The sequence below is a fragment of the Sphaeramia orbicularis genome, chromosome 17 (assembly GCF_902148855.1).
Source record: "Sphaeramia orbicularis chromosome 17, fSphaOr1.1, whole genome shotgun sequence".
Classification (NCBI taxonomy): Eukaryota; Metazoa; Chordata; class Actinopteri; order Kurtiformes; family Apogonidae; genus Sphaeramia; species Sphaeramia orbicularis.
The window spans coordinates 6,801,592-6,816,569 of NC_043973.1; the positions used below are offsets into that span (position 1 = coordinate 6,801,592).

General features: G+C 39.3%; 1 protein-coding gene across 5 annotated transcripts in view; it reads right to left on the reverse strand.

Annotated features, from left to right (window-relative positions):
- esyt2a (extended synaptotagmin-like protein 2a) overlaps positions 1-14,978 on the reverse strand; it is a 156,057-nt gene that overhangs the window by 80,055 nt on the left and 61,024 nt on the right. For all 5 annotated transcript variants that reach the window (XM_030159732.1, XM_030159734.1, XM_030159733.1 and 2 more), the window contains exons 5-6: positions 12,704-12,780; positions 12,340-12,412 (exon numbers count right to left, since the gene is read on the reverse strand). In XM_030159732.1, coding sequence (XP_030015592.1) covers positions 12,340-12,412; positions 12,704-12,780 — 150 coding nt within the window. The remainder of the gene's footprint in view (positions 1-12,339; positions 12,413-12,703; positions 12,781-14,978) is intronic.

Sequence of the window (14,978 nt, forward strand, 5' to 3'; positions counted from 1 at the left end):
TCCTCCAGCTCCTCCGGGGGAACCCCAAGGCGTTCCCAGGCCAGCCGAGAGACATAGTCTCTCCAGCGTGTCCTGGGTCTTCCCCAAGGTCTCCTCATGACCGGACATGCCCGGAACACCTCCCCAATTGTGGGGGAAAAAAAAACAGGAAAAAAATTTAGTGGGGGAAAAAAACTGGAAAAAATGTTGTGGGGGAAAAAAAAAAAGGAAAAAGCCTTAGTCGGTTTTAAACAGTTCTAAATACCCCACATATCACTAATTGATGCCTCTGAGATTTTTTAGTCTGTCTTATTCCCGGAGTCTCTTTGCCTCACAGGTTTCCCTGGATCCAGTGGTGCATTGTAACAAATTACTGTAAAAAAACGGTACATTTTGTACAGTATCTGCTGTTATTTGTAAATTACAGTATAATGCTGTAAATAATGAGGTCTTTAAGGAGGAAATTTAAAAACAGTAAGTACTGTAAAATTTGACAGTATTTACAGTATTTTCTTCAGTTCCTCCACTGCTGTCCGCCCAGAACTGCTCTGAACAAAGTCATTGGCATCAAGTCCCACCAGCTCTGTTTAGAAAAGATTCAATCTAACGAATGTTAACTATAGACTGGCTGCATCAAGGTTAGTGGTTCTTTTACGAAACAGAAGGAAAAAATACATACAGAAAAAAACGCCTATTTTCCCCGGACCATACAGCACTGGAACAGAGGCCACCGATGCTTTCATCTTTTCTCTACCAACACTGCCATCACTCCATCCTGCTCCAGTTGTTCATTTATCAGGTAAATGTGATTTTATCAATGGAACTGTCACCATGCTGTGGCAATTTTGGGTCATTAACATTAATTGCCCCCATAAACCGCGTTCACACCGGATGCAACTTGCGCAGTGTAACAGGTGGTGTAATACTGCTTCATATTCGGGGTGTTAGCCTTATGTAGCAAACATGCAGCTAAGTAAGTTGAAGCATACTAGCTATCGTGAAGTGGACACAGTTAAACTAAACAGCGTGTCAATTGCATGGTTATCGCTGCCCCAAGGGTACATTTCTAAGACATGAAATCTGTAAAGTGGAATTTACTAACGTGGACCTCCATATTAACTGATATAATTAACCACTGTTTTCATAAAAGTGACTATGGCAAATTTTCCCTCTTGTGGGCAGTTTGTATAGGATATGTGCCTTATTTACTGTCTGTAGCTTATAGCTGTATAAACACAGTGTCGTTCATAATTGTTATACCATTGTCCAAATGTCTTCCATTGCAGCTGATACTGAGCTCACCCTGACCCTCCAGCCAGTCCAAGACTAATACTGCTGGGGAAGTGTCTGTATGTGTCTGTTTATGTGTGGATGTGTGTCAGTCTGTGTCTGTCTGTCATTCAGTCTGCCTATTAGCTGTCTGTCTATATCCATGTAATAAAATAATTGCTTTTGCCCTTCCATGACAGTGTCTTGCCACTGTAAGACAAGAATAGCTGTAAGTGGTAGCAGTATAACTTATGATACCAAATTTAAATAAAGTACGAAAAAAGTATAGAATAAATGTATCACTCAGAATTTTGGGTTCATCGTAACCCAATTTTCATACCTTACAGTGACTACATAGGTTCTTGGTAAACAATATATCTGATACCGTTTTGGACATTATCTCATCCTTGTCTCCATCAGTTGCAGGTGATGAAGTCACATCTGGAAGTTGGATGGAGCATTGAAAGCCATGTTGTCTGTGAAGGCCTCCAACCAAGCTCATCACAATGCTTGCTGCTGTTGCAGTGAATTTAATAAAAGCTCAATGTTATAAGGTGATCTCTTGTTTGAGCTTTTTCTAGGAATGTTCATGATTTTGTATTTTAAAATGTAATTTGAAATGTTAAAATCCTATCTTCTGCTGTGTTTATACTGTAAATATTACATTAAATATGTTTTTACAGTAATATATGTTTCTTGGAATTCGGTAGTTACTGTAAAATGCAGCAACTGTGGCTAACAGTATTTTACTGTAAAAGGAACATTACATACAGCCCAGTACCGTAATACTTTTTACAGTAAGAAACTGTAGTTGTAGATTACAGCAGAGGTACAGTAAAATAACAGTAGCATGCTGGCAACTCTAGCTGCCAGTATTTTATGTAAAATTTGTTACAGTGTAGAATTGGGTTGGGATGGTAGGGACATGTCCCTACCAATATCCAGCCACTACTGTGTAGTTACTATCATACAACCGCTGTCGTAGTGTTTAGTCCAATGATTATGGCACACAAAAAGTTAAACAGTCGGTCTCTGCTCGAAGTCCCACCTCTAACCTAAAATCACTCTCTGATTGCTCTCCCAGTTTCTTGCTAACGTACATGTGATTGGCCATCAATGCTGTCACTCCACCTGCTTGTAAAAGCAACTTGCAACCCTGCGAGCCAGACAGGACAGGAGGCAATGCATGTATCTGCAACTGCAAGTGTAAGTTGTCAACATGTTTGGCAATTTGTTCTGCCTGTGTCATGTCAGCTAGACAGATTTAATGTCAGTGGTGTCATTTGCGTTTGTATTTGTATTTGTGTCTGTTTGCGTGTGTGCGTGCATGTGTGTGTTTGTGTATGTGTGCTTGGTAATTAGGATTTGAAAGGATGTCAAAGAAAAGAAAACTGGCTGTAACCATCTCTGTTGCCTGGGCTTTGGTCTTCTTTTGCTGCGATCAACTAAAAAACTGCAAAAATGCGGTCTATAACACATTGAAATGGCATTAAACGGTTGATTAAATGATTAATGTTGTTTACAAAGAAAATACGTACATTTGTGTGTTTCTTTCATCACACTGCTGCACTTTTCCGCTGTATTTACCTCCATCTTGTCATTGATTCAAACAGAATTATAGGAAATTTCACCTACCCTTGCATGCATAGTGTGGTCCTGAAAAATTTCTGTTTCGAGGGCTATACAGCCCTCCGCCTTAGCCCTTACCCTCCATCTGATAAAGAATTGGGACAACACTACCCCTTCACGTGTATGCGTAAAATGGAGGGGTAGGGGTAAGGTGGAGGGCCACTGGCTGAATTGGGATTGGGCCACTGAATAAGACAATATTTAATGCCAAAGAGATATACTTTTTAAAAGTTATTTTTACTTATTTTCATGTATTTGTGTCGAATACAACTAATGTTTTAAAACACAAAGTAAATTTGTGAGGAAAATACCATAAAACCTCAGATTCTAGATGTGATTTTTATCATCCATATTTTTGGAAAATAAATTACATGTAATAATTGAAAGCAAAAGCCTTTTATGCTCAGGCAATAACTGTACCATCAAACTCTATGATCGTTCTTCCCTGTTTTGTTCATATGTCATGCATCAACATATTTTTGTCAGGTGACAGAGTAGAGAGGCTGGAGGGGATGAAGGAGGAGAAGCAGGAGGTAGAGGAGGAGATGCTGGAGGAGGTATAGAAGAAGAAGCTGAAGGAGAGGCTGGAAATTCACAGGTGAAGTTAAATAATAATGGATATGTTAGTCATGAGATTCAGCATTGTGACAAATGTTAGTGTGATGATGATTTGAATAACCATGCTTCACCCATGTGGCTTTAAAATCAGAGCTTTATATTAAAGCTATACCGTATGATGTGGCACTGTTACACTTTTCTTTTGTCATCTTAAAATGCTCCTAAAAAGCATGTGTCAAACTAAAGTGTAAAAGAAATCAACCAGGTTTTGAAACTCAAAAATGTTTAATTCTCATATATTTCTGATAAAAGTCTGACCAATCATTTTATTCGGTCCAAATAAAATAATTGGCCGAACCTGACTGAGCTGGAAGTCAGCTGCACTGGACTCAGACAGGTCTGCACATAGGTCAGCTTTTATGACCGTGGGACTCATACAGGTACATGTACTTGGTGTCACACAATGTAGGATTATGTAGGATGATAAACGTATGGACTATGAAACTTCAAATGTCCACGGAAAATTTGCAGAGGCTGCGCATTCACAGTGCGCGCATCCATCGCCTGGGCGATGAGGTATAGTGAAAGACACTGACCCAGCACTGCACAGACCAGACCCTTAAATACAGGGTCTACTGATGAAACAGGAGCCGCGGCAGGTGGATGATGCATTTGATTACTGAGGGAGGGGTCCACGGACACGCCAAAGCAGACCGGACCACCGCCTCCACCACGCGCATCAGGTAAGAGGAAAGCGTCAGAGCTCAACGACGCTGAGGGATTTACATGCTGTTCTATCAGGCTGCCCTCCGCGTCGGATTTCGACGTGGAAGGGATACCCCCTGCATCAAAAAGTGCCGCTATAGGGCTCTGACCATGCGTCAATTTCTGACGACTTGGGAAGCGGGCGGGGCTTTGGAGGGAGGTGGGTTGTTCATGTTCAAACTTTTACTAAGTGCTGTGAGAAATGCCACATTGGTAGGTATAGCTTTAAGTCTGGTGTTCTAAGAAGCCTCATCATGTGAGCACTTTTGTGTCTCCAACAATGTCAAAATCAAACTACTCCTTGCCTAGATCAACTCTGGACCTGCTGCTGTGGTCCTGCCTCTCTCCTGCCTTCATCGTCATCTCTCACTTATCCATATAGGGGGCGTGGTCCATAAGTGCCATAACTGGCGTGGAACCGAAAGTGAAACTTAACTTGGAACGCGACACTCCCAGCTTCTATGCCTCTCTGTTACTCCAGAGCTTACATGAAATTTTCACAACTTCTAACCTATATTCACTGAGCCCCCTGGGAATGCTGGGCCACATGAATTTGTAATGTTTAACCCCCCTTTACAGCACCCCAAGGTATGATCACCAACTGAATGAGGGTTTAAGCACCATCTCCTCAGTTTTCTTTACATTTCTGGTAAGAAGGTTTACATCACACCAGAGGACAAAAGACTGTACCTCATTAAAGTACAGTGAGAGATTTGAGTCGCTATGCAGGAGGCCAAGGATGGCAGTATCATCTGAGAACTTAAAGATGGGGTTTCCATGGAAGCTGCTAGTGCAATTATTGGTATAAAGGGTAAAAAGGACAGGTGAACTAACACAGCCCTGAGGTACACCTGTGTTGATACTTTCTGAGTCAGAGATGGTGTTATTAACTCGGACATTTTGAATTCTTTTAGTTAAAAAGAATAAAACCACTTAATAATAAAGGGGTTTACAGACAGTTTAATTAGTTTTTGAATCAGTAAATGAGGCTGTAGCCTGTTAAAAGCAGAGCAAAAATTGATAAATAAAGAGGTGCACAGGCCTTGGGTCTTCAAGGTGTTTTAGTGACAGGGAGTGATGCCATTAATGGCGTCATCTGTACCCCCGCCATGCCTGTAAACAAACTGCAGAGGATGTAGGTCAGAATTCATCTCTGATTTAAAATGGTCACAAAATATTTTCTAAGCATTTCATTTCTACAGAAGTTAAAGCCACCGGTCAAAATCATTGTTAAAAGATGGCAGAGTTTCTTTGGGACTGGAACAATAGTTGATTTTTTTCCAGAGTGAAGGGACTGTGTTGCTGATCTACAGACTGCTGAAGGCAGGGCACCAGGCTGGCATGAGCTCCTCTGAAAAAGTCTTCAAAAGAAAAGCAGAGATGCCATCTGGACCAGCAGATTTATTTTGTGAACCCCACTGAAGACTGACCTGATTTTGAACGAATTGACTATTAACCTAGTACACAAATCAGTAGTTGTAATAGATTTTAAAATATTAGCACATTCCAAAGAAAAAGTCCTGTATTTCAAATCTCAGATAAAAGTCATTGAGCTCATTGCTTTTTTGATTCATCTTCTGTTATAAGACTTTTCCTCTTGTAGTCCTGTTAGCTGCCACTTTCATTAATTCCCAGAGCTTTTAGAGTCCACTGAGGAAAAATTCTGCACCATACTGTCCTTGTTTCTTCCTTGCCTGCCTTAACATCTGATTCAGTTCACATTGCACTGTTTTTAACCCCACTCGGTCATGATTCTTAAAAGCCTATTTTTAGTGGTTAATACAGTCTTTAATCTCTTTGGTTATGTAAGGTTTGTTGTTTTGGATACATGATAATATCTTTTTTGTTGCCACACAGTGAACACAAAATTTTATGTAGTCTGTTATGGTTTTAGTGCCCTCATCAATGTCCAATCTGCGAAAAATGTGTGAAAAATGTCCCAGGCTATTTGGAAAATGCGTGCAAAATCAATAGTCATTCCAGATTTCCCCTGTGGACACTGCTGTCTCAAGAGTCTGCAGTGACTCAAACCAAAGATATGTAGTCCGCTGTCTGCAGCACCAAATTTAGTCATAGCTGTGTATGTAATCAAATGCCAACACAGAACAAAATAGAATAAGCATTATTGTCATTAAGCAGGTTGTGCAGCACAACTGCAGGTGGTCTCTGCCAGCAGCAGTGCACACAACATTTAGCTCATCAAATATTTTGCAGTGGAACTACTGAAGCCCTCCTGACTGAGTACAGTTGGTTTAGAATTGTGTGCTGCAGATTAATGCTGTGGTAGAATCAAGCCACTAGAAAGAAAATATTGTTTTTTTTGTGTATTTATTTATTAAAAAATGATTTTAAAAAAATAGAGTCTGATGAAGTCTGACATCCAGTAACAGAGGCAAATAACTAAATGTTAGGCTCATTGTTCATAATAATCTGTCAAAATATTTCAGTATGTGAACTGTTTATTCTTTTGGCGGCCTATGAAAAGTCAACACAGAGCTATAAAGACAAAGCATACACAAAGGCAAATATTGACTCTGCTTTGTACATGGAGCTTTTTCTCTTTACAAATATTAGAAATCTCATCTGCCTCACTTTCTCCCCCTCTCTGATCTCTGGACAGCAAATATGGTCCGATGTCTGCCAACAGCTGAGTGGATAATATCTCCTCAATGCTGTGTCAATATGTTATGTAAAAAAGTCTCCATATTGAGGTCAGGGGTTAATACTGCGGTCATGGCTGAAGGAGTGGCATCTAACACCAGGCAAGTCTGTCATTAATGAGTAGCTCTGTCATGTTTTTTTGTGCTTTTAACTGAATGAAATGAGACTTATTCATGATGTGTACTGATAAAACATGTCAGTTTATGTTGTGAAGAGTGGCCCAGCATGTTGACTGATCTGAATACAATCCATCAGTTGTGAGGCAGTTGTGAGATAGAATAGAATTAGAACAGAATAGAACAGAATAGCCTTTATTGTCATTGTGTGTACAATGGAGTGCTACTCTATTCAGTGCAACAATATTCACAAACACCAGTGCTATAAGAATAAAACCAATATAAAATCACAAAATCTAAAAATGAGATAGTAAAATAGAAAATATATTTTTAAATTTTATGAGTAACATAAGAATAGAGTGAAGTAGAGTAAAAATAAAATGGACAATAAGAACAGACAGAAATTTATAGTTACACACTAACAGCATGCTGTGGTATGTATATCTCTGAACAATATTAACAATATTAAAAGTATGTAGAGTAGAATGAAGGCATTTACGTATATCTGTGAAACAGTATGTATATTTATGAACAGTCTTAACTAGGGATGTCCGATATTGGCTTTGTTGCCAAAAAACGATATGCCGATATTGTCCAACGCTTAATTTCCGATTCCGATATCTACCGATATTGCTGCCGATATATGTGGGATATTAAACTAATTTAGGTAACATCACATATCTCCTGTCATGGAATTAACACATCATGCCTAATTTTATTGTGATGCCCCATTGGATGCATTCTCAAATGCAACAAGGCTTTCAAAATGTAAACACTGTCTGTGCAAAGAATACATACTTCAACTTAATACTAAAGCCAAATCAAACGGTGTCTTACCTGTGTCCCTGCTGACATTATACAGCTGAATCTGTTCTGTGTCCTCAGTCTGAATCTGAACTCACTCTAACAGATGCAGACTAGCTGTCCTTTGTCTTGTTCCATGTCTGTGTGTCTGTCTTCTCCTTGAATGTCCTCTATAAATGTCTCTTTTCTCTTCTTCCTGTCTGTCATTTTCTCCGTGTTGCTCCGTGCCCCCCCCCCCCCCCCACACACACACACACACACTTCGTGTCAGACCTGTGCCTCCGTGTTTCCCGTGTTCATCTCCCTCACCTTCTATTTCTCCGTTCCTGTCTCTAAATGGTCTTCTGTAGCTCCATCATATATTGCAGGGGTGTCCAAACTTTGCACAGAGGGCCAGATTTGGTGAGGTGAAATGTATGGGGGCTGACCACTCAGTCTGACATTCTTTGAACTATTACAAATGTAAATTAACACGTAAATATGTAACTATATCACTTGGTATAGTTTGTGGTATATATTTATTTGCATTTGCTTTTATTTTGCTTTGTTTTACTCTGCTGTCTGCAGCTAGGTTGACATTGCAAATGAGAATTTGTTGTCAATTGCCTTATCAGGATAGATAAAGCTTAAAATAATTTTAAAAAATTAAATGCAAATGAACTATTTATGAAATCTGACTCTGAAATCTTTTTCAGAAACATGTATTTATTGATTTTGTTTAAACAAATCACATCAAAGTGCATTTTGACAAAGGACAGTATAGTCAATTGACTGAAATTTGACAAAACTGTGGTTTTGATCATCACAAAAACAATCCACTGAGACTTTAGTGTTTATTCTCCTCAGAAGAATAAACAAAATAATTGACCTGTATTAATGTGAAGGGTGATACTGAGATCTCGACTGCAGTAAACAGGGCAGGTCTGGCTAAAAAACAGTGGTTTTGATGTGCAGGATGTCACGCAGGTGTGAGTCACTTAGTCTTGTCCTCATGCGGTTCTTGTTAATGTTCATAACTGAGAACGTCTTCTCGCACAAGTATGTCGAGCCAAACAAACTCAGCATTTTTTTTGCAAATGTTCGAATCTCTTGGAACCTGTCTTTGTCCAGCTGGCAGTAAAAGTTTACAAGAGGGAGTTGCTGGTGCTGACTGTGACACTCCGCGTCACACTGCAGCTCAATGAGCTCCAGCTGCAGGTGGGCTGGAGCGTCATTAGGATCCACGGAAAAAGGAGAAGAAAAAGTGTGATCTCCCTTCATAGCTGCAAAATCCCTGAAACGCTGTTGAAACTCCTCAGCCAGAGATGAGATGTTTGCTACGTACCTCCTCATTTGCGCACTGATATTGTTTGCTGGAAAAACTGGTCATCATTTCCTGCAGCGATGGGAAATGTGTGGTATTGTGCTGCGTTTGTGACAGGTGACTTTGGAAAAGTAGCAGCTTTGTCCAAAAAGCTTTGATGTGTGAACACAACTGGCTTACCACTGCATTTTGCCCCTGAAGGCTCGTGTTCAGCGCGTTCAGATATCGTGTTATGTCAACTAAAAATCCAAAATCAGCCAACCAAACAGGATCGGAGAGTTCTGGGATCGGTTGTCCCTTTTGTTCCATGAACTGTCCGATTTCTTTTCTGAGAGAGTAGAATCGCTGCAGTGTAGACCTCCGACTGAGCCACCTTATGTCATTATGATACACAACATCTCCATATTCAGCGTGGATGTCGATCAGAAACTGTTGAAACTGGCGGTGACACAGGGCTCTGGAGCGAATATAATTAATAGCCTTATCACTGGTTTCATAACGTGATCATATTTCAGATGTTTGGCACATAGAACTTGTTGGTGAATAATACAATGGAGTTTTATAGCTTTGCCTCCTTCTTCGCTGACTTTTTTACAGACTAGGGTTGATAGCCCACTTTGCTCACCAACCATAGCAGGTGCGCCGTCCGTAATAATCCCAGTGATTTTATTCCACTGTAGCTTCATGTCATCTACGGCGGAACAAACAGAAGCAAACAAATCTATTCCTCTCGTTTGGTCCTTAAGGCTCTGGAGGTCAAGTAGCTCTTCACTCACGCTCATTTCATTGTCCACTCCTCTCAAAAAAATCAGTAACTGAGCGGTGTCAGACGCATCCGTGCTTTCGTTGCAGGCGAACGAAAAAAAGTCAAACTCCACTCCTTTTGCCTCTAACTGTCTCTTGATATCAGATGAAATTTCTTCAATCCTCCGTGCCACAGTGCTACGAGCTAGGCAAACATTGGCAAACTCTTGCTTTTTTTCAGGACAAATTTTCTCCACCATTTTCATCATGCAGTCTTTAATAAATTCACCCTCAGTAAAAGGTTTGCAGTGCCTGGCAATCAGCATAGCCACCTCGTAGCTCGCCTTTGTAGAATTCTCATTTGATTCACGGGCTCTTGTGAAAAACCGCTGCTGTGCTATTAAAACAGCTTCAAGTTGCTTCAGTTTTTTGGTGTGTTCGTTTGCTGTTAGCTTATCGTAGTTAGCATGTTTCGTTTGATAGTGCCGCTTAATGTTGAATTCTTTGTAAACAGCCACAGTCTCTTGACAAATTAAGCACACGCAGTTGTTTCGTATGTCCGTGGAAAAATACTCCGATTTCCACTTGTCCTGGAAACGGTGGCCCTCGTTGTCAACTTTCCTTTTTTTAGTTCCAGTTGCCATTTTAGAAATGGGCTAAAACATACCACAGTGGTAATAGTTTACAAAGGGGTCACGCGGCAAGAGTGCAGCCACAGGTCTACTGCCATCTTCTGGTGAAGGATGGCAGTAAAATTGCTTTTTTTTTGTATGTGTGTATTCTTTACTGTGGGCAACCGTGCTGGCGGGCCACATATGATTGATTTCATGACAGACGCTTCGGGCCGGTGGAAATTTAGAAACGGGCCGGATTTGGCCCAGGGACCGGACTTTGGGCATGCCTGATATATTGAATTGTTGGACTCTGTCTCCATAATCATCTTTAAGGCTTTTGAGACTGCGCGCAGTTCCTGCACAGTCTGCATTTCCTCATTCAGTGACTGCCGCTGGATGCGTTGACGTGGGATACGGAGACTCCAATGCAAAAACGTTAAACCCGGTCAGTCATTTTTCCGAAAAAGCTGCTTAATTGTTTGTTTTTGGACTAAGGAAAGTAATTCACACGATCCGCAACAGCTTCAACTACAGTATAACAGTGAAAACGGAAAATCTCGTCATTGGCAGAGAAAGAGTTAAGTTGTGGAAAAAATGCCATATTTATTTATTTTCTCTCCCTCCCTCCATGAGTCTATTACAGTGTGGCAACTCTACTGTACAATTTTGTAAACTGCACATTTCTTTCAGCTACAAACAATGCTTCATTTACGCATCGGTAAATGGTGGTGAAATCAAGCCATTATTTTATCGGTTTTAATGATAGGCAAAAAAAACGGATACGATATTCACCGATATTACATTTTTATGCCAATATCAGGCATCCCTAGTCTTAACAGCATGCGTTGCCTATGAAAACAGTATATATATATCGATGTAACAGTATGTATACCTATGGAATTCAATTTAATTCAAGCTGGAGGAAAGTGAGGTGTCAGGTCATCACCAAAGAGTGGGACAGCATCCTACCAAAGACCTATGTGAACTCAGCGTCTACCAAATTCAAAGTGGTGCAGAAGCTCAGAGAGGTATGATGGGGCAAGACCATTTAGAGATTTAAAAGCAAATAAAAGAATTTAAAATGAATTCTAAAATGGATAGGTAGCCACTGGAGTGAAGCTGAAATCGGTGAAATGTGCTCAAATGTTCTTGTGTCAGTGAAAAGACATGCAGCTGCGTTCTGTACCAGTTGAAGACATTCAACGGAGGATCCACTAACCCACATATAAAGTGCATTGCAGTAATCCAGCCAAATGGTCACACAGGCTTGGATTACTGTTTGAAAGTGGTCTTTCTGGAGAAAAGGTTACATTTTTGCCAGCTGCCTTAACTGGAAGAAGCTTGTTTTCACCACAGCTTTAATTTGGATGTCAAACTTAAGGTACGTGTCCACTTTTACCCCCAGATCACTAACAAAAGGTTTGGCATACTGTGCCAAGGAACCCAGATAAACTGGGGGTGGGGGGGTGGGGGGTGACAGAGGTGCAACCAATATACTGTCTGTCCACCCAAATACAGCTTAAATAATAAGCCAGGACCTCATTGAACATATAAAATATTTCAGTCTTTTTTCTGCTCCATTTTTCAAATGAATACACTCTTTTGAGTGAATTTTGCTCAAGCCACTGTAACAGAATAATTCCCTCTCTGGACAACTTCCCTCCCAGGGAAGTTATCCTAGGATATCTTCCCTGGACAAGTCCAACTTGACAACTGAGCCTCACTTGAATACATTTTCAAGAACTATGGAGTCTAGTCAAAACTCTGGAGTCTAGTCAAGATTACCAGGAATTTTTTTATCCAGGTAAATAAATTCCAGGTAATAAAAGTTTCTCTAAATCTGGTGGAAAACAGGCTTATAAGGATTAAAAAAACTGTGCTTATGTGCCTCTTTTACCTGTATGCTTTTAATTCCAGCTCTGCAGTAGTATTTCTTGATATCCACACCAATCTCTGTATTCCCAACAAAACTGAAAAGAGAAGATGCAGCATAATGTGGAGATTATTATGTTGTGACAGCAAATTACAACCGCAGGTAATAAAGACACAAGACATCCATCTATCCGTGGCACAAAGCGCTTCATATTTAAGTGTTAAAAATAAGACACCTGTTATTTGTATCAGCTCTGTACCACATTTTTTATGAATTTCATTTGCTATCTGCTTCTTACTCATTCTCAGATTTTTGTGAATTTGTTGTTAATATCACCAGCTTTAACAAGTAAATCCAATGTTTGAATATGTCCTAGTTTAGGGAATACCTGATCTCCAGGTCCATGATGACCTGTCGTTTGTCTACGTTCTCTGTGTAGACTTTCACCCCATTCACTCTCAGTGGCTGCAGGGGCAAACACAATGAAAGTTAGCAATTTGTTCTGAAAACTAAGCAAACTTCACACAAAACAGCTTTTAAATCTGCAAATCCAATTTAGTTTAATGTGACGACCAATGCACTCACAGGTTGTGAGCAGTGCTCCAGCAGCATGATCAATGTACTATATTACTCTCATTATCTGCTGGTTTCTGATAGTCGGGCAGAGCTTTACACTTTGACATTCTGTTTAAACAAAGTCTTAAAATAAAATATTGTCACCTTCCTAATTATTTTATTCAGATTTTTCAGGGAAAACAAAACCTTAAATAGACATTGAGTATTTGATGATTTAGGCAAAAAAGTCATGTTTGTCAAAAAATTACTAAGGCAATTATTTTAGGAAGGTGACTATATTCAACATTCAGGTATTAAATTCAAATACAATGAGGTATGGTCACAGATTTGAACACATTTGCAAATTTTTTTTTTTATGGCAATTCCATTGTGTTCTTCATACAACACTGATTGTTAAATAACTGTTGCTCCTTATAGTGCAAACTATCCAAAATAAAGTTTCTAGACAGATACAGTATAATGTGCAGCAGCTTATCGGGTCTTATAACATAAGTCACCTCTAACAAACGGGATTTTGTGGGACCTTTACATATGATGTCCAGTGAAACTATACAGGGTGGGGAAGCAAAATTTACAATATTTTGAGGCAGGGATTGAAAGACAGTGTATGATCAATTAGTTTATTGAAAGTCATGAGAATTTATTTGCCACAAGAAAATTTACATAATAGAAAATGTTTTTATTCTATGTGTCCTCCTTCTTTCTCAATAACTGCCTTCACACGCTTCCTGAAACTTGCGCAAGTGTTCCTCAAATATTCGGGTGACAACTTCTCCCATTCTTCTTTAATAGTATCTTCCAGACTTTCTCGTAATAGTTTTGCTCATAGTCATTCTCTTCTTACATTATGAAACAGTCTTTATGGACAACTCCAACTATTTTTGAAATCTCCTTTGGTGTGACGAGTGCATTCAGCAAATCACACACTCTTGACGTTTGCTTTCCCGATTACTCATATGGGCAAAAGTTTCTGAAAAGGTATGGATAATAGTGTTAGGTATGATTATGGCATCAATATATGTTTGGTTTCAAAACAATTGACGTAGTGCCTGCTGAGAAAAAACAACTAAATGTTCATTGTAAATTTTGCTTCCCCACCCTGTACGTCACAACATAACAATCCTTCTGTCTATTATCTTCCTCCAATCCAGATCCAGGTCATGGGGTCAGCAGCCTAAACTATGATGACCAGCATCAAGTATCAGCTATGGTCTGGTGCACCCCTACCACAAACAGAACACATCTTACACTGGAGTAAATATGCGACTTTTCAAGATATATTTTATGCAATGTGTAAATCAACTAAATTTGATCAACAAAAATATGACAATATGGTATGGTGGCAAACACAGACAAAAGGCACAACACATGACTGAGAAATGGTTGAATATTCAGGGGAAAAATACTGAATAGTTTTCCAGTTCTGCTGGAGAAACAAAATGATGACAGAGACAGACAGACAGACAGACAGACATGGTAATGGCTATATGCTTGGCTATATTGCATTACACACATATATCTGATTATGTTATTATATACATTAAAACACATTTTGTAGTTTCTCCTATTTGTGTATTTATAACCATTGCTATAAAATGAATTATTAAGTCATGTTGAACAAAGGTCTAAAATCTTTTTCTGTTGATTCTGCTTTTCTGGCTGACTTAGTTGTGTGCTATTTAAAATGACACCAAGTGATCATATACTGCAGGCTAATAAGAAATGATAAAATTAAAAATCAACTATGCATAAGAAGTTCCAAAAATCATTTGATTCCTGTTTGTTGCTCTACTTAAAAACGGGGACTATTTTGAAAAAAGCACTTTCAGATATTTAGCAGTTTGAGAGGAAATGTAGACATAAAGCATTTCAGTATTTGACGTACAGTTGATAAGTATTCTACCAAAGATGCTTATTTTTAGTTGAATACCCCCTTTCAGTTTGCTGGATGCTAAATAGGAAACACTTAAATGATTATTGTTGCAAGATTGTTGATAAAACAGAAACTATGACAGACATAGAAATGGATGGAAGATGTAATGAATGCTATATTGACCTGATACATATGCTAACAGGATCAAAAAGGA